The sequence below is a fragment of the Sitodiplosis mosellana genome, unplaced genomic scaffold (assembly GCF_009176505.1).
Source record: "Sitodiplosis mosellana isolate CC-2019 unplaced genomic scaffold, AAFC_SMos_1.0 Smas_scaffold_11, whole genome shotgun sequence".
NCBI classification, from domain to species: domain Eukaryota; kingdom Metazoa; phylum Arthropoda; class Insecta; order Diptera; family Cecidomyiidae; genus Sitodiplosis; species Sitodiplosis mosellana.
Genome location: NW_022595253.1, coordinates 2,346,956 through 2,367,492, shown reverse-complemented (window position 1 = coordinate 2,367,492; position 20,537 = coordinate 2,346,956). Strand labels below are relative to the sequence as shown.

The window sequence follows — 20,537 nt, the reverse complement described above, 5'->3', positions numbered from 1 at the left end:
ATGTAGATTCTCAATTTTTTTGTATGTCGTTTCGAAAGAGAGGACAACACAAACACAATCTCTTACGCTCGCATCGATGGATGATTCGGTCGGTTGTCCGCGCGCGTGTCTGTGTATGCGAGAGGCTTGCACATTACACAATGTTTCACTATTTCGGAGCGTGCATATACGATTCAGTATAACATTCAGCTAGCATGAAATCGGACATATGCAAGCTACTACTGCGATGATTTCAATTCAATTTCTTTTTATTCTTTTAAAATTCCGTTTTCGATAGTTAGAGTTGGTTTTGCACATTGCACCACACGCATTGGATTTTAGTTTTTACTCGGCTCTCCATTTTATTGTTTCATTTTATTTTTTGTTCAATCTCTTTCTATTCATCTGTTTTATCTGGTCTTTGTACTTTTATCGAAATCAAAACAACAAAATCAAACCACAAAAATTTGTAAAACCAAAAAACAAAACTTCACGTTCGTTGTTAAGTTTTTTCATAAAAAAAATTTGTGATAGTTCAAAACAAAAATTCAGTGTATATTTTTTGTAAATAAACAAAGGGAAAAAAAACGAATAACACAAGAATTTATCTCTAATGAAGCAAAAAAAAAAACCGATTCAGAGCTGTGTTACACACATATTCAATTTCGTCTGTTTATTTCATACAAATGGTTAGTATTTCGATTCCTTTTATTTTCAGTTTCTGTTTTATTTTTCCCATAGCTTGGGCTACACACTCGACGCGCTCTGTTAGTGTTTGTTTGCCACGCTCATGAAATATTAGAAGTGATAACTTTTTTTTTTTCATTTTGTTCGTTTCATAATATGAAATATTATTCTTTCGTTGGTTGATTCCTTCTCAACTTTGTTCGTTGAGTGTTCATTTTTATTTTTGGCTGATGTAAACTGTTCTCTTGTTCTTTTTTTTCTTCTTCTTTGAAGCATTTTCGTTTCCATTTCGGTTGTTGTTCATAAAACATTCAGTGTGTGTGTGTGTGTGCCGTGTGCCGCTCGGTCCGATTGGTGTTGAAAAACATTCTGCCAATTTCAATATTTTGCAGTAAATCACCGATTTAATTCTGATTTTCTCTTTACTAGTTCAACTAGTTTTTCTGGTTAATTTGAATGTGCAGCGCGGCGTTGCAGTTTTCGAAAACAGTTGCCATTGCCTCTGCTTGTGATATTGCTCTACTCAGGTCGAATGTATGTGTCTGTGTTCGTGTGCATTTCCAATGTTTCGGATATTTTTAGCGAAAGCATTTCAAAGCAAAATCCGAAAATCAATCGGTCAATTATTATTGAGTAGTATTTGCGTCAGAAAGTATTCATTTGACGAGAACATACTCAGAGCTCACAGTGTGTAGACAGTACACTGTGTATTTGTATCTCGATGGTCCTTCACGTAAAACAAAAAATTGATTATATAAGTGCTATATTTAGCGACGATGGGCTACGCATGCAATCTATCCCACTGTGGTGGCACGAATTCACTTCAATGCTCGCACAAATTCAATTGTCACACATTGCACATGTCAACGCCTGCAAAGCAAGCCAAGTCAAGCAAGTACGACGTACGTAGAAGCGCAAGAGAGCTATACTGACTCTAGACACAAAAACCAGTGTTCGCCGAGTCTCTCACGGTGCGTATTCAATTATTCATCATCCTCTTGTGAGTGCCGGCATGCATTGCACACACCGCTGCTTACATTCAACGCACAGCAACACAATATAAGTGATCACTTGGGTAAAGCTTAGCCAAAGATTTCGAGTAATCTGATTTTTTATTTTATTTTCATCTCCTTCGGCTGCATCGTCTGTTTTTTTCTTTCTTCGTCTTGCGTTTTCTTCTTTTGTTGTTTAATTTAACTCGTTCGGGTAGTGTGTTGCTGTTTTTGTTAGGTCTGTTGATTCGCTCTCGTCTATTCAAGGCGATACAATCGACGCTGGCTGGCATTGACATTGCTCATCACACACATGAGTGATATGTGCGAAGGATTTGCTTGTACGATTTCTCGTAATTTAAAATGAAAACTTAAAGTTTGATTAAACTGCATTCACTGCGTTGCTGTTGGTTGGCTCGCGTACTCGCGCGCTAACGCTCACCTCGAACAGTTCAAGTTCAAAAAAAAGCGTTGTCGCATTTTATTCGAAGCCAACTTTTATTGCATGTTCTCGGGACAAAAGTGAATATTGACGACAAAAGAATTTGCGAGTGAGTGAGCTCGTGTGCGCGCGAAGCACATAGATCGCTTTTGTACGAATGAATAATGTATTTCGGTTAGTAACGTCTTTTCAGTGTCTCTCAATTATGCCCTGTGCATTACGTTGTGCCTTTTAAATATGCTCATTTTTTTTTCTTCCTTCGTTCGCTTCTCTCCAGCAAATCATTACTAAGAGTCGGTACGGTATATCGCGAGCTAATACACGCGAGCGCACAAACCACGACTAACAACGAGACTGAAAAGTTATAAATAAATTTTCATTAAATTATTGGAGAGTCACTTGGTGCGATGGGAAAAGAAACACAAGAGCATAAAAAACAAATTATGAACTGATGAGGAAAATGAATGCGTACGAAAAATTGTTGTGCAATTGTGGCTTTGCTGAACACCGAGTCTCTTGTCTCAGTGTTTTTTTTTTCCATTTCTATCGAATCTAATTTAAATTAAAAAAGTTATTGTACCGCCGAAAATTGGGTGTTGAATAAATTTTCTTCATCTGCAAATCATCGACGAAGTATGTAAAGGATTTTTCGCTACTTCGTCCTTTTCTGTTCGTTTCCCTTCGATGCCCTTTTTGCATACCGAAGTTACGAAATAAATATGCAAATTTCAACCATTTCAACAACCGCTCTCGATAAATCTTGTGAGTAGGACGTTTCAATTTATGGATATTCTGCTGCTAACCCACAACACAAGGATCATCTTCTTTTTTTGTCTCTCCCTCTCTCTCTTCAACGGATATTGCGTTCAAAAATAACACGTATTTTTAATTCCGTCCAGCGAGTGAATTTCCAGCGCTTCGTTCCAATTAAACTTCGAAGTTGAATGCGTAAATAGAACCACAAGACTGGCTCACAGTGCACACACCAATGTTCCCTTTCTGTGTGAATGTGAAAATTTGCCGAATATACCCATCATTATCAATACGACGATTGTAGGCACACTGTGCATATGGTCTCCAATTTGCATCTCTCTTTTTTTTTTAATGAGGGTGATTATTTTGAATACATTCGTACACATGCCGAGCAAACACACACACACACACAGTTCCTGAATAAATCGCATTTTTCCCCGAACTGTTGTCGTCGCTTCTCCACTTATTGAATTTCGAAACACTTTGAGTCAGAAGACAGATTGAAACACAGAAAACAGTCAGCAAATTAGAAACGAAACCGAACACAACCGACAAAATGAACGAGAAGAAAAGAATCGATGTGACAAGGATGTGGCGGTAGCGACTACGAAATTATAGCATTTTCACATCGATTTTGGTGAACTGCGTGCCGTTGAATCATCAGTTTAACAAATACACATTAATAGCAATTTAGTAAATTGGCAGTGTAATAATAATCAGCAGCCACGAAAATATGACAGAAAAAGCCGCGTGCGCGTGTGCTTCTGCTCCAGTGAGCAAATACACTCTCAGTGTCATTTGGTTTTTCAATTAGCCTTCTTGAATCGAAGCACATTTCCACCCCTCAGCCGGCACAATGTCTCTCCTAGCCAACGGCGTTGCATTCTTCTTTTATTCGAGGAAAAAAAAACGAAGAAAATACTTCATCTTCTCACTCATCGCACTATGTAATAAAATTCGCATAAACTTGAATTTCATTTTCATCGTCGATTCTGTGAAATGCTAAATGAGCGTGACGCAATGTCCTTCTCCGATGACACTCATAAAAGTTCTGTCTAATTCTTTACTCATTCAGTCACGCGGGCGCGCATACTCAGCCAACAAATGGACAATTTCTTTGACATTAAACATTGTAAATTGAATCAGTAAATTTTGAAATCACAACCCAGTTGCCCAGTTAACATCGGTTCGGAGTTGCGAATATACTTTGAGGAGAGAACATTTCAAGTTTAAATTCATATCGTTGTGACATCTTAAAATAACATGTTTTTCGATAAATTAGACTCAGCCGCTAAAAATAAACACCACGCGATCGATTGTGATTAATTTGAAATAATGAAAAGAAGGAGAATACAATGTATTTCATACTGCGTTGTTGCTGCGTAATGGTAATAACTCAAATTTAGCACCAATAAAATCGAGAACATCAGTAATAATTTCGCTGTTATTAGCCATTTCATTAGCATGTGCTATTATGTGTTTGTTGATGAATCTGTGTGCTGACATTGATCACCTGTTGTGTGATTTACCGTGTCCATTCCGTCATTTCATGTCATTTCTCGCGATATATCATCATTTCTTCTGCTTTGACCACAAATTCCAGTAAACAGCTTATTGTTCTAGCGGTCACATTCGATATTCACCGACAGCTAAATGCCAATAAACGGAACGATTCTATTCGAAGTATGTGTTATATATTCAGGCTCGTGCAATATTTTGATGCTGTTTATCGTTATTTCCAACATATGGTTTGTTTGCCATACACATATTAATCTGGGCTTGTGTGAATTTGTACGTTTTTTCTTCTCTCTTTTTCGTTCGTTTTCATATGTTTTTATAACATTGACTATAATCGGCTCTTTCGCATTTCGTCAGTCAACGGTGGTGATAAATAGCGCGCCGTATGACAGTGAAATCTAGTGCGTGGAAGGAGAAAGAACGCTTATTTATGAGTCAACCGGAATCAGCATAAAAATAAAATCATGGCTCTTTTTTCTTCGTAATATAAATATACAATACTCTGAAATATTCTATTCGTGAACGGCAAAATGACAAAATCTATTAATTGGCAAGAACACAACAGCCCCGTTGTTTGAAATACGAGAAACATTGATTTCGTTGTATCGCGAACGATTTAGTTGGATGTTTATCACAATGACGCAATAATTTGCTGGCAAAGTAATCGGCCAAATATCTCATTGGCACGTGATAAAAGGCTCGCATTTTGATCGATAACCTCAGAATTGAATAATCGAAAATTCGTAAAAACAATGAAACATTGACGTAAATTTATATGCTAGGGGATTCTATGTCGGTTTGCCATTCGAATTTTATTGATCGGTTCAATGTTAACTCTAGATCGGGTCGATTGATTAGATTAGAACACCAACAAAAAAAAATGAATTAAGACGCAATGGTGAAAACAGTATGACTGATTATATGTCGAATAACAAAATTGACACAAGGACACTGGACATACTTATATGGGGCCATTTTGCTCGTTATCAATGTGTGATTACTTCACTGCAATGATTTAAACCGAAACCAAAAAAAAAATAACTCGTGACTTTTCATGTTTCTACATCAGTTAATTGAAATAATCGGTTGACAACCGCCGCAATTTTTCACTTCCATTCACGTACTACTTGAAAAACGCACTTTAAGTTATGTACAATAATTTTCTGTCTATTCTTTTTCTCTTTCAATTTTTTGTATTGTTTTGTCGCTTACTTTGTTGTTCAATGACTCCCGAGACACGAACAAAGAACAAAAAATCACTTGAATGACAAAAAAAAATAATTCTTTTGCTTTTCTCGTCCACAGCAAATAAAATCTACATTCAATCAACTGATTCGCATTGCTTATAAAACGTCGGCAATTAAATCGTATCATCAACAGAATAGCACTGACAACTCGTTGCGGCCATATTATTATTACATATGTCAATTTCGCTTCGTCAGCAGAATAATAAAAAAAAATCAACAGCGAATGGAAGAAACTGCTCGTTCAAATAAACGAATAAGAATAAAGCTCGTGCAGAGCACGTGAATTCAGTTATTCAATTTAAACAAAAAGAAAGAACAACAACCAAGTCACATCATTTTGCACTCATCATTTCTCAATTGAATGGTTGAATTGAACGAAATTCATCGATTGATTGAAATATTTCTTGGCAAAACTCGACGACGAGAATATTTATATGCGTGAAGCAACTAAATGAGAACAAAAATAAAGGCCAGCAAAGAGTTAGTTCTGAGCAGTTCATACGCGATAGAAATAAAAACAAAAAACAGCAGGAAAAAAACGACATATCGGAACTAGAGACGGACAGTCGAACCAGTTGGTTTATACGCAACATTAGGTACACACGATCACATTTCGCAGCGATTATTTACTTAGTTATTTAATCAGTAAACGCACACGCTGAATCTGCGAAAAACGCCGATCCGCGCAACGAAACTTGAATAGCCGCCGATCGGAACACATGGTTTCATATACAAACAGAGGCACAAGCTCATTGCCTGAACCATATTGACAGTCTATATACATCGCATATGCGAGAGCTTCTAACACAAACACACTCACGTACGTATACCCATGCGAAGTGAGGAATAGAAAGCATCGGACTTGCTGTGAAACGAGAGTACAAAGTTTAATCATTCACGAACACGCTTGAAACGGTAGCATTAGCCGCAGTAGCAGCAGCAGCAACATTAGCAGCTGTGCAACCCACTGTAGCGTATTTGCCAATAAATATCTCATATTTAGCAAAAAGAGACGCGACAAATACGTTTTAATTGGTGATAAAATATCATAGCGTTCACATCGCTCTGCTAGTACGCACGCGACGACCATCTCAAAACTTCTTCATTTTTTGTGTTTGCTCTTGAATTCACTTCAAAGTGAACTTTTCCGCCATCGTCACTGCTACCGTCGTCGTTGTCGCCGTCACCGTCGTTATTCAAGCGATCTGTTTTCATTTCGTTAGAACAACAATAAAAATAAATCTACTTACAAAACGAGTGGCCATAAATAGTGATCAGTGAACCGTTTAGTTTAATTTTAGAAGAATAAATTATTTTTTTATTTTTTTTTTCTGTTCGTCTACATATATCTGTTTTTTTTTTTTAACCGAGTTTTAAGTTCCACACAAACACAATTTGTATAGTGAACACACGAATGTAAAATCGGAGCATCGGTTAAACAGTTCCTAATTTAATATATTTATGTTATGAAAAGTCTACTAGTGTTTCTGTTGTAATCAAAACGTGACAAATAAGTCTCAGTCAGTTAAGTAAGAAATTCGAAGAAGAAAAAGAAAAAAAAAAGTGAAAAATTGTTTTAACTTATCATAATATAACGTGCCGATTGAGATAACGCGCTGTTAAAGGTCATCAAAAGTGGATCGCAATTGAAGCGAATTTTGATTTTATCTCAACTGTGATTCAATCCAATCACAATTTATCACTGTCGGATCATTTTGAAGCAACAAATTTTCCACATAAAATATTATTGCTACGAAAAACAACGATTGCACGGATTTCATCATGCAAAAACCAACGAGGAAAGTCGCGCCAGACGGTAAGTAGGGTGCTAAATGTTTTTCTCCAATTGATTCATCAACTTTTTTTTTGTTCACGAAATTGACTTTGTTAGAAAATGGTGAAAATCAGATTCATCGTCTATTTCCTCATTGTCTATGCGACGATAACATTGGTATTAATGAACTTTTTATTTCGTCTACTAGGTGGATGGGGATGGGTCGCCTGTTTTGGTGTCAGTTTAGTCAATGTGAGTATTACGATAAAAAAAAAGTTAATTAAATAAATGTGTGCTATGTGCTGATTTTGTGCCAAGAAAATAAATAATTCCAAATTGGAAAGAGAATGCGAGTGTGAGAGAGCCAAAAGTTCAACAAGTGGTTCTTCACGCTTTCATCGCCATTAATAAGAATGATTTCGCAATTCTGCGCCGAAATTGTACGACTGTTTATGAAATCCAAGTCAAATGAACGTGTTGAATTTCGCGCAGCAATCAGCTTTTTCAAAGAAAGTATCCACTAACGACGTACTATTCAAGTGTTCGATTTCTTCGTTTCCGTTCGTATTTCAATAACACAGACCCAGGACTGGCTGGCAGTATGAATGAGTAAAATAACGACACGACACATAAAAAGTGCTTATTAAAATTAATGAATTTTGGCCAATTTTTGTTTCGTCTTAAAACTTAAGTCATTCCAAATGTTTCGTTCACATAATGAAAGAAGAAAAAAAAAACAGCACAAAATGATATAATTCATCGTTGCTCGATTCTTTCTTAATGTTCTAATTTCATGATGTTAAGTCATGGTGTGTCAATCGAATATATTTTCGGTTTCGAAATTGTTTGCTAACTAATTGATTGTAATTTGGTATTTTTTTTTTCTTCTTTTCTTTTCATTTCTCGTTTCTTTTTAATTTCGCATGAATATGGATTCTCTGCTCATTCGGATGAACACGAACTGGCTGGAATTGTAGTTGGCAACAAGAGCCATTGAACCATCATTCGGTTTGCTGTTTGGCGATTTGCTGCGAGAGTTGCACGTCGAAACACTCGGTGCTGCTGTCATTATGTCCACTTACGATGTGATGATGAATTTTTCGGGTTTATTCGTTGGACCGTTGCTGAAGGAGTTTTCCTATCGAAAAGTGGCCATCGCTGGATCTCTATTGTGCTCACTTGGTTTGGCGCTTACCTCGCCTGCAAAGAGTATGCCACACATTTTAGCCACATACAGTGTCATCAACGGTAAGTAAACCAAGCCAAACTTTTCTCTACATTGATTCATTAACTTTTGTTGCTGTTGACTTTGACTTTGCTGGAAAATTGTGTGCAAATCACATTCATCGCTTATTTTTCGCTATCTCTGCGCCCAACGATGACAACACGAGTTGTTTATCAGTTTGAATTGAATGTGAAATGAACAAAAAAAAACTTTTTCGTGTTCAAATCGATTTGAATTTAGGTCATTTCGCGTGAAAATTTAATTTCATTGGAGCATTTTGTTTTCGATTCAGCCATTAATACAATTTACTTGCATTACAATATCAATTCAATGAAGTTGAAGCGATAACAATTTATATTCTTTGTTGGTTGCGCTTCATAGTGCAGTTGTTCTAGTTTTAATATGAAATTTTTGCTAGCAAAATACCACAAAGAAAGTACCAATGCCTTCCGAGAATTCGGTCGATAACAGCTGAAACGAAAATTATATGTACGACACTGACAAAATTCCTATCAGAATAAGCGCATTAATGCAACTAATGAGAAACACGTGTGTGTGTGTGTGTGTCTCTGTGTGTGTGTGTGTGTGTGACCCAAACTCATTTGTTCTCATATGGAAATGTTCGAAATTCTTGCTCTATCGCAATATCTCACGTTGTTTTTTTCTTCGTCCATTGACGACTTTCCGAGAAATACATTGTTTGCTGTTCACATGCAATAGCATTAAATTTACCTATTGATAGTTCATTATTACATGCATAAAAGTGCCGATCATCAAGGCACACAACGAGCTGCAACAGAACAAATGGTGGCTGCTGCTGCATGGAAAATATACTCACATATCGCTTCTTCAATATCTATGAATTCTGCACGTTTGGAAATAGTACTGACGCATATTTCAATTGTTATTTATGTAAATGCCAAATTAAATCGAACCGACGGAAAAGAAGAAGAAAAAAGCAACAACAACAACAACAACACACCGAGGAGAGACAAAACAAAACGAAAAAACGATGACGACGACGCGCTGAAAAACAATATCTAAATGGATAATATCAATAGGTTGCCGACGTGTGCGCATTGTATGTGTAATTGTGATTGTGCACTCAAGGTCTATGGCAGTGCCACTGGCACATACACACAAAAAACTTTACAACACTAAAGCGTGTCGTTATCAAACTCACAACTCGTTAGCTGGGAGAATGTGGAAAAGAAAACGTGCAAAATTTCTCGTTTCGATTTGGCCAACACGCTACAATCACAACACAACGGCACATATATGTACATAAATTTTGTCTTGCGTTGGCTCAACTTTTATTTATCACCGTATTATGAAAATGGAATTTATTATTTTTCTTTTTTTTTCTCGATTAAATGCAAATGTACGCATTATCATGAGCTTCAATTCCGCCTGTTGTTCCCGGCTCAGAATAAATTCACGTAAATTGCAAATCGGTGTGTGTGTGATTACGCACACATAATGCGTTGCGTTTTAAATTGGTTCTGTCCATACTGTCGCTATGTTCCGAAGGTTTCTCCGTATTGCATACCAAATGACCATAGTCTACCTTCAATCGATTTATCGATTTATTTCACATTTATTTTGTGTGATACTATACTCTTTCCGGTAAAACGGTGCGCTATTGAGTGCCGATGATTAGTTTTCATGCATAGAGAAAAAAAGACAGCTCTTTCTCTCCGGAAACCGGTCTACATTGTATAACATGCATTTTTCATATCAAGATCATTTGGTTGTTATTGCTATTTTGCACTCTCTCGCAACTGGTATTTGCATTTAGAATTGGTGCTTCTAGCCAATCACATTGGAATCGAACACAATTTACACACGGCGATTTCACAAATTTTCAAATTAGCTTCAAATTGGACGTAAATATAATTGGATTTGACGAACGTTTTGAAAAACATACACACACACGAGCACCGGAGAAATATATAATTTATGATTATATCATGTGTCAACAACAATAATCAAATCATTACGTAGATGTACATGTTATACATTTTTCAAGTGATAGAATGACGTATATCTATGAAAAAGGCGTTTTAATTCACACACGAAAAAACGAAATGTGAGAGTTTTTCTTCGGTTTTGCCATTTAGAATGGAATACCTTGATTTGTTGCCGTCAGAATTTTTAAAAAAAATGGTATAGGTTTCGTTAAACGGCTCGAGCGTTTATTGTTCGTAATGTTTAACAATGAAATCACACTTGAAACACATAGAAAAAATAGTTAGAGTAAAATATCGTAATTCGTACGGGTTTTTTAACGCCCAAGTTTCAGAATATCGATTGAAAATTGGCCTTCGTTTGGTGAAATAAAAAAAAAAACTCAACAGAAATGCTATTGATAGGCAATTATATCGATTGAACATGACGGGCAGAATTGGCACATTTTCTACGATGGATCGATTCGCATTGAAATGAACGAGTAGAGTTGTAAAATTGAATCAATTTGAAATATGTTTGACGACGTGACATTGTACATGGTGAAGTATGCCGCTCTGTTTGAACAATTTGCCAACGTGAAATTCAATTCCTGCCAATGAACGAACCAAGAAAAAAAAACATATTGCGCGGTGCTCAGCAATTTTTCACTTCTTATCTGTTGGTATTTTGATTTGGATTGTGCAAATTGTGTAAATAATTCCATTGAAAAATATCCGGAGCATAAAATTTAAATTTTTCAACGAGCTTGCATTCATATTTCTTCAAAAAGTCACGGCTTTCATGGTGTACGAGCCATCCAATGTACATCATCACCTCAACCGTTGCCGCTACCGCCATCATAGCAATGCTATCGAAATTGTATGCTCAAAATAATTGCCCATTCCAGCAGTCGACCGACCAACCAATGCACGAAATCTAGACTATGAAAATAAAATGAGCCGTTCGCTTTTATTACACATTGTTTCGTTTATTCTGTGCGCGTGGTGCGATGCAACTGGCAACGTTTGGAATTTTATTCGCAGTTTCGGTTGCATTTTTGATGGTCGTTACTCGATCTGAAAAGTGATTAAATGGCCGGAGAAATGGCTAATTTTTTTTCCACTGGCCCCAATTGATGTGCACTCGAATCAAAAGTAAGACAAGCATAACGATCACAAAACCATCATCATGAAAATACTGTGTTGAAAACAAAAATCCAGATGGTTTTTATTAGTATATTTATGTGGTGCTAAGGCGAAATGAAAGAGAAGAAGAAAGGAGAAAAAAAATTGGTTTAGAACACATGTGCAAAGGAAAATCCATTGGCCGATCATTACACTGGCATAAATATCCATCAGATTTTTTGTAAATAATTGCAATTTGTTTTAATTATTTCGAAGCAGATTAACAAATCCATAATTAAATATGAAACATGAGCCATGGGTGCCCATGGAAGCGCATACGCTTGGCTATTTTACTCAATTATGATGGAATAGAATACGTGCATGCACCCGCTCAGCATATACACATACACTGACTTGGCATACGTATCGAAATATGTGTGTAAATGATTTCAATGTCGGAATAAGCGAGTTAGAGTGTCTGGTACGCTCCGTGATAAATTCCAGCCGAAATTTGCACGCAACGGCAAATTACAATGATAAATAGTGTTGTACCAAGCAGCCATCGAGCAGTGGCAGCAGCAACGGTGGCAACAGGCTGCATGCCGCTAGACAAATTCATTTTTAAATGAATTTCTCTGTCTGTCGTGCTCCCTTTGAGCGGTGAATTTAAATAATTTGCTGGCATATACGTGTGTTCACTGAGCACAAGAACAGGAAATTCTCAATGAACAGAGAAACGTGCAAAGAGTTAGAAAAAAAAAAAACACACACACCGTCGTAATCGGAATTTTTCCATAGAGAGTGAGTTTAATCGCATAATTACGACCAACTAACATTTCACCGACTCAAAGAATTTTTCATCGAGTAACGAAAAAAAACTTTGTATCAGACACAGCACAGCTGAAGTCATGCTCCCAAGTATGTGCACACTCAAATGCACTATGCAGTGCGTTCACGCCTGATTATAGGTTATAATGAATTGCGCTTTATTTTTTATTCGTTCATTTAGTTAGCCAGTACCTCGTCATTAGAACCATTCACTGCGCAATGCGTTTTCGCATTGATCAACGATGCTTTCGATGAAATTGACTGTGAAACTTTAGGTCAATGACAAAGCGTTACACTTGAACGATTGAGTGAGTATGTGTATGCTGATCATTCAGCTGTTTCAAAAACTTAAACCAGCATTTTGTGACTCTCGCATTCGCAACACACGCTCTTATATCATCCATCTTTGTTGCGGCCGCGTTCCGAAATGCAACACAAAGTTTCGCATCAAACATATGTCATCGCCATACTACGCCGTATGAAATCTAAATGTACCGTTAACGGCTTGTTTTTAATAAACAAAACACTAGAGTTCGCATGACTCGTTACAAAACGGCTACGAGTGTTTTTGTGTGATCAAAATCACCCGGAACGAGAACGCCGATTTCATTTTTTATATTTTTTCCTCGATTCATCACCGTCACATCATCGGAAAAATAGATCGGTCATAATAAGTCACATGACTGCTGCGGCGATAACATAGTAAATAAATAATTTATCAGCACAAGCTGATAACCCACCGAAATGAACAGAAAAACCATGCCATTTCAGTTCCGATTCAACCCATTTTTTTTTTTGCCATATAGTCCGACAGCGAGATAGACGCCGCATGACTGGAATACTCACCGAATGGAATGTGTACGAAAGCCTTGATGATGATTGTGCTTTGTCTATGTCTAAGGCTTATCAATTCTACACTCACTTTCATTGAAACGACATAAAACTATTTTTATCCGTTCACACTGCGACGAGCGTACATTGGTGCTCTCGTCGCTACATAAAAAATAACGAATAATTGAAACGGTCTAAATACCGAGTGTGAATGGAGATGGCCAATAAAAACTCCGCTCAATTGGTCATATCGATATTTGCTGCTCGGTCGATAAGCGAACGGTTTTTTTCCGAACCACGAGACGCAATCACAATTATATTGCCATTGGAAGCAAGGGGTTGATGATGTGTGTAAGACAATGAAACCACGCATTATTTATAATGTGGCATTAACCATTTTTTTCGTCTCTCTTCTCATTTGCCTTATCGATTCTTAACGAACCGAGTGTGTATTTAATGGAATATAATGAGTTTTTCATAAACATCAATTAACCACAATTCGACCAAATTAATTGCGTACAGCATTCACATTTCGGTTGAAGCGCATCATCATTTTAGTGCGTTGTTCTGTCCATCACAAATTCATACAATGTTTGCCAGGCAAATATATCAAAATATCGTTTCAACCATCTAAACATGTTTGCACATTGCAAAAATTCAGTTGTCGCACACCAGCGCTGAAATCGGAACGCTATGTGCTCGAACAAAGTTCAATTTAAACATTTATTTTATTTGTTTAATTTGACAAATAAATAAGCACATCGAAAACGACGAGCGTCATGTGATTTCAGTTAAAATGTTTGTTGACCACGAGCATTTGAAATAAACTGTGTACTGAACGGACGATATACACATATATATGCATGAGTCATGCCGTGTTCGTGTGCCACACACGGATGGTATTGACAGGAACTCAATTCGATATCATCTGTGGCATCTCTCTCTCTCTCTCTCTCTCTCTCTCTCTCTCTCTCTCTCTCTCTGTTTTCGTGCTCAATTATTTCCAGTTATATAATTTAATTACATTGATGCCCGGCAATAGCACATACAAACCATGAACATCGGTCATGCTGTGATATTGCTTTGCTGTGCAGATGAAACTCGCAAAACAAAACAAAAATATGATTATTTGGTCGAATGTGTAGCAATTTTCTAGAAAGTTTCTTGTCGCCCATTTTGTGCGCTAATTCAATTATCGTAATTATACGCAACGATTTAAATCAATATTTTTAAACTCTTGTTCATTTATCTCTTTATTTTTCAAAGGAATCGGAGTTGGTTTGGCCACATCGGCTGCATTCGTTGCGCTAAATCACTACTTCAAAAATAAACGTGGTCAAGCTGTTGGCTTGTCAATGGCTGGTACTGCGCTTGGTATGCTGATTTTGCCGCAATTGGTTCGACTTTTGCTGGAGGCGTTCGAATTTAGTGGGGCAATTTTGGTGTTGGCTGGACTGGCTTTGCACGCAGCCTTCGGTTCGACACTTTTGCAACCGGTCAAATGGCATTTGAAAGAGGAAATTATCGATGTTGAATTAGCTCAACAAACTCCTCACATGGAAACGGTGAAAGAAGACGAAGATGAATTGCCCGAAATGAAAACACTTTTATTTCCATCGGTTGCTCCTCCGAATGGACGTCAAATGCGTAAGAATTTCTCCGAAGTGGCCATCAGTTCGATGAACAACGGCATGACAAAGCGACCAACATTCCCACGCATCATGTCAAATGGTTCGAATATGGCAGCCAATGGAGTTTTTTCGAACAGCGATTTGAGCACATCGATTCGTCGACGAAAAGCTTCAGTTATGTCACAACTATCGACGCTCGATTTCATGGGCAGCAATTTACTGGTACACGTTAATGTGAGTTTCAGAATTTAAGTCCAATGAATCCATTTGATTGAATTGTACTTGTTTTTTTTTTCGCTTTTAGACCGGCGACGAAGAAGCAGAAGAGGAAGATCGTGCCATTCAAATTCGACGAGTTAACACTGCACTCGGAATGTCCGCACTTCATGAACAAAACTCATTTACCAAATTCAGACCATCGTCACTTGAAGGATTTAAACCACATATAGACATCGGCATTGATATTACACCGCCACCGAAAAAAGGATTCTGGAGACGATTCGTTGATCTGATGGACGTGTCACTGTTGAAAGATCCCGGATATTTGAACATTTTATTCGGATTGTCGATTTTTTACGTTGCCGAAATGAACTTCAAAATGGTGACACCATTCTTTTTTGCCAGTCTCGGTTATGGAAAAACTGATGTTGCATACTGCTTGTCGGTTACTGCCATTAGTGATATTGCTGCTCGGATCGTTTTACCACCAATCTGTGATCGATTCGACATTAAAAAACGAAACATTTTCTTCATATCCATTTTATTCGTCGGAATTACACGTTCGAGTAAGTGTAGAAAAAATCAAAATGAAACCGAAAAAACCATTTGCTATATGAATTTTAATTAATATCCTATTCGTCATTTGCAGTCATGGCCGAACAAACGGAGTTCAACAGTCTGATGGTATGGCTTTTTATCTGCGGTTTTTTCAGAGGTATTGCTCTTTTTTTTGCTCTTTTTTTTCAATTTCATTTTACCACGTTTGATCAATTTCTGTTCTGTTTGTACAATTTTCATGTTTCTTTTTTTTAAAAACCATTTTTAATATCATGAATTTTATTTTTCATACTTTTTTCGTTATTAATTGAAAATTCAGCAAGAAATTTCTTATTATTTATTTTTCCATCTAGACTGATATATTCAATCTGTTATACAAAAAATCTAATAATTTCCTTGTTTTCAGGTATGGCATTAAGTAATTTCACGTTGTGCGTATCTGAATATTGTTCATTGGAGCAACTCCCAGCTGCCTTTGGTTGGCATATGATTGGCAAAGGCCTATTTGTAACCGCATTCGGGCCATTGATTGGTAAATTCCTCACTCATTTAACACAATTGCTCTGAAAAATCATTCACAACATTTGTTTTTTTTTTTCTTCTCCTTTCTTCTTCTTCTTCTTAATACTGATGTTTAGGTTTGATACGGGACGCGACCGGGAGCTATCCGATTTGCATTCATGCACAAACATTTTGCATTTTCTTGTGCTTACTCGCTTGGTCAATAGAATACATCATCGATTATGTTCGTGCACGCAAGGAAGAAGAAGATAGCGATGCAAAAACCACCGACACAACGACCGCAACGACCAATTCAACAGTCACAACTCCGGGCAACACAAAATAGGTCACTATTTCATAGACACACACACGCGCGTATCGATCATTAGAAACGACGATATCAACAAACAATTGTATTTAATGTTTAGAAATTTTTAACATTGTTGGCGTTTTTCACATATACTATAATTTAATTAGCACGATCACGATTATTTTCGGAACTGATTACTCCGAACAACAAATGTGTTTATCACTTTGTGAATATAAATGCCAACACTAGATTAGAAACCCAATTCACACATTTCCGATCATTAACCTCATTACATGTTTTATTCCTTCTTTTGAAAAAAGAAAACAAACAACAACAACAATATGCCTTTTCACGGCGAGTTTCAAATCACAAGTTGTGCGCGCCGTTCACACATTCAGTGACTTATTGTTTTGCAAACAGTGACAGTTATTTTTCATAATATTATTTTAAAACTCAACTAATTGAATAGTTAATGTTTGTGAGTGACCGTTGTCTTTATTTATCACACATATTACTTATATGAGAACAAAAGTATTATGTTTTAGCATGAACGGAAAAAAATGCCTTTTAGTTTAGTGAAATGCAAAGAGAGAAAATATTTTCAGAATTCAGTATCAAAGATATCGTTCATCGTAAGCTTTATGTTGATGTTATGTCAAATAAATTAGCGTTTAATTTATGTATTCTAAGCACCTTTAGCATCCATTTTCACCCTCAAATGATTTTTACGACCAAATCATCCATTAACATTTTATTTAAATCATGTTCAACATACACCAGATGACATCTAGGCTTTGTCAGCTTAAATTGAGTGCTAGAAAAAAAAAAAAAAAATGGGAAAATAGAGCGAATTTTTTTATAAACTACATCCAAACTCATTAAATCGGGCGGTGGGATTTAAAGTAGCTGATAATATTCATTGAAAATTGAAAGTAATAACAAATCGATAGCAAAAGAAACCGGTTTTTGTTTAGAAATATCCAAAAGTAAACCACGATTTGTGGTGAGCAAATGTTTTTCGATCTAAATCAATGGAAAATTGTCGCAAATCCGAATGACCTTGAGAGAAAAACAAATATTCGTTCCAAAAGGGAATCCAAATGTTGCTCATTCCTTTCGTTATTGATTGATCATTTTGAATAATTGTTAAGAATTGAACACATTCTGATGAACGCAGAAAATTCGAGTTTTTGAGAGAGTCTGTGCCATGCTTTAAACTCAAACACACACACACACATCTAAAATATTTGTAAGTTTCTTTAAATCTGACCGCATCGATGAATTGATTAAAAAAAAACCCGAATAAGAATGAAAAACCACAAAATTTTCGAACTATTTTTTTATCGTGTACATTTAGACAAACCTTTGTAAATACAAACGGACATTTGTTTTGTATTTTGAGCAAACAAATTTAGTCTAAAGAGAGAGCACAGGCGCCGAAATCCTATTAGATGTAATGTTAGACTTATTTGTGACCTTGAATTCATCAATACAATGATATGACAAGGAGTGTGTTTAGACATGTACTCAATATATGTAATAGCATAGACTAATTTCAATTGTAAATTTGTTCATTTTAAAATGTAAAATCGTTTGTAAGAACAACAACAAAACAATTTATGTGCTAAATGTGTGACCCAGGAAATTCCCTTTGCGGTACTTATTTCAATGTTGAATTGTGTGTGTCAAACAAAAATTGTATTTTTTTTTTTCAATGTGAAAACACTCGTTTGTTTAATAGAAAAAAATTAGTACTCGTTGTAAGTCTGAGCAAAAGAAAACTTAAAAAAATGTTCTATTTTGTTAGACGTTGTGGTTTACTGTCTGTCAGTGTATGATCAAATAGAAAAAATAATGTTCTAAAACAAAAAAAAACATATTTGTTAAACAAAAAATTTAAATATATGAAATTAATCGACTGATTTATGTACTTTAAAAGTCGAAACTTAAAATCAAAATTATTTGGAATTTTATATAACATTTAAGTTCAATATATAATTATATAGGACAATTTATTTGCTTATATCCAAATGAAGAATTAGATTAATTACCCCAAAATCCAGACAGAAAATCTGTTTACATTTTAGTTTAGCCAGTCAACAAAAGAAAAATTATTCACTAAGATTTATACCAACCAAGTTTCATGATTAAATGATAAGATTGAGAGAAAACAAAGTAAAACAACAACATGAAAATAAATAAATTTCAAGACGTAACATTTAAGAGAAAACATGTTTGTTTCATTTGGGTTCTAGTTTCATCATGGAAAAACGAAAACGAAATGACTTTTTGGTTCCGTAAGTGTCAGTCACACGTTTGAAGATAAGCGGTCGGCATCGAAAGCGATGACCTGTAAACGTCAGGTTCGGTGTGACGAAATGCGTTTTTATCTCATAAATCCCGCTTGTTTCGGTTACTTTTTTCAGGCGATAAGCCATTTTTGGATCACAATAAAATTGCGGTAGTTGGTTGTAAATACAGTAGTTAATTGTCTGTAATTTCGGCATCATCATCTCGATTACACCTCACAAAAGTCATTCAATATGGGTGATATAGCGATGAAAAATAGATTTCGTACAGTTAAACAACCACCTGAGGGTTCCTGGGGCTATTTGATCGCCGTTGGAATGGCGATGCCTTTCGTAAATACCATGATTTTTTAATTGAAACAGAAGAAAATGATATTTTCATTTGCAAATTAAAAAATCTTGTAGATCTGTGCTCTGAGCAGCATGCCATCATTTGGATTGATGTTCAATGACTTCCTAACGAGTTTGGGTGAAGAAACGAGTGCAGTGACCATCATTACCAGCTGCTTTTTCTGTGCGTTGAGCTTTGCCGGCCTGTTCACAAACACATTGTTCAAAAAAATGTCAATACGAACCGTGGGCGTATTCGGTGGTTCAATGTACTTTTTGGGCAGCCTAATGACTATTTTCGTTACGTCAGTTGAACAATTGATGATTGCGTTTAGCATATTTCAAGGTAAAAAAAAGATTATTCGAATTTCGAATCACATTCGCAAAAGTGATAATATTTTGAAGAAAATAATCAAATTGCAATTTCTCTGTTGTTGAACAGGCATTGGTTTTGGTAGGTTATTTCATATAAAACATAAATTTGATCCAACTCAAATCACTGGAAGCTTAAAAAATAAATCAGTGATTGATATTTTTCTGAATAGGTTTCATGATCCCAGTGGCGTATACTTCGTTCAATCACTATTTCGTCGAGAGACGCGTTGTAATGATGAGTGTTGCTCAATCTTTAATCGGTGTCGGGACAATGATCTATCCCATTCTTGTGCAGTTTTTAATGGAAAAATATGGGTTTCGCGGATCGATGGCTATTCTTGCAGCTATAAACAGCCATGCAATTTTGGGCATGATGGTCATGCATCCCATTGAATGGCATTATAAAGTGAAGAGAGTTCCGATCGACGAAGTAAAACCTTGTAAATTTTCATTTGATTTCTATTTCATTTCGATTTAGTTTTGAAAAAATTCGATTAAAATTATTTTTTTTTTGTATTTTTGGTTCCAAATTTTCTATTCAAATTTTTATCAAATTTTCCCTCCAAATTGTATTCCAATGTTTTTTCCATAAAATGCAAATTTTCAGTGATGAATTCAATTGAAAAAGAACCAGAAGTGAAAATCGTAGTGATGTCAGAAAATAACTGCGAAATAAAGCCAATTGATATGGATCGGAATCGTTTAAGTATTCCAAATAACAATTCAGTACAAAATGCCATAAACAGTGAACTCTGTGCATTGAAGAGCGAGCGAAGTAGATCATTAGATCCAACACAAGCTCTCGATGGGTTTGACCCGACTCAACGGCGTGTATCAAGTATTTCTAGTTTGGGAAATTGGACTGGAGCTGTTATCGTGAGCGAAGTACCAGAAGGAATCAAGCAAAATGGCAAATGGTAATCACAATTAAAACTACATCGTTCTTCGGTTTAACTA

At 36.1% G+C, this 20,537-nt stretch overlaps 2 protein-coding genes across 2 annotated transcripts in view; both read left to right on the top strand.

Annotated features, from left to right (window-relative positions):
- Positions 1-175: 175 nt before the first annotated feature.
- Positions 176-18,796, top strand: LOC129567586 (uncharacterized). Its single transcript, XM_055444659.1, has 9 exons — positions 176-668; positions 5,677-7,434; positions 7,601-7,644; positions 8,370-8,640; positions 14,614-15,212; positions 15,283-15,763; positions 15,847-15,912; positions 16,162-16,287; positions 16,394-18,796. The coding sequence occupies exons 2-9, from the start codon at positions 7,401-7,403 to the stop codon at positions 16,600-16,602; spliced, it is 1,830 nt and encodes a 609-aa protein (XP_055300634.1). The 5' UTR covers positions 176-668; positions 5,677-7,400; the 3' UTR covers positions 16,603-18,796.
- A 274-nt stretch (positions 18,797-19,070) lies between these two features.
- Positions 19,071-20,537, top strand: part of LOC129567564 (monocarboxylate transporter 14-like) — a 3,175-nt gene continuing 1,708 nt past the window's right edge. Inside the window, exons 1-5 of the mRNA XM_055444617.1 lie at positions 19,071-19,208; positions 19,281-19,551; positions 19,648-19,659; positions 19,751-20,020; positions 20,188-20,497. Coding sequence (XP_055300592.1) covers positions 19,110-19,208; positions 19,281-19,551; positions 19,648-19,659; positions 19,751-20,020; positions 20,188-20,497 — 962 coding nt within the window. The 5' untranslated portion in view covers positions 19,071-19,109. The remainder of the gene's footprint in view (positions 19,209-19,280; positions 19,552-19,647; positions 19,660-19,750; positions 20,021-20,187; positions 20,498-20,537) is intronic.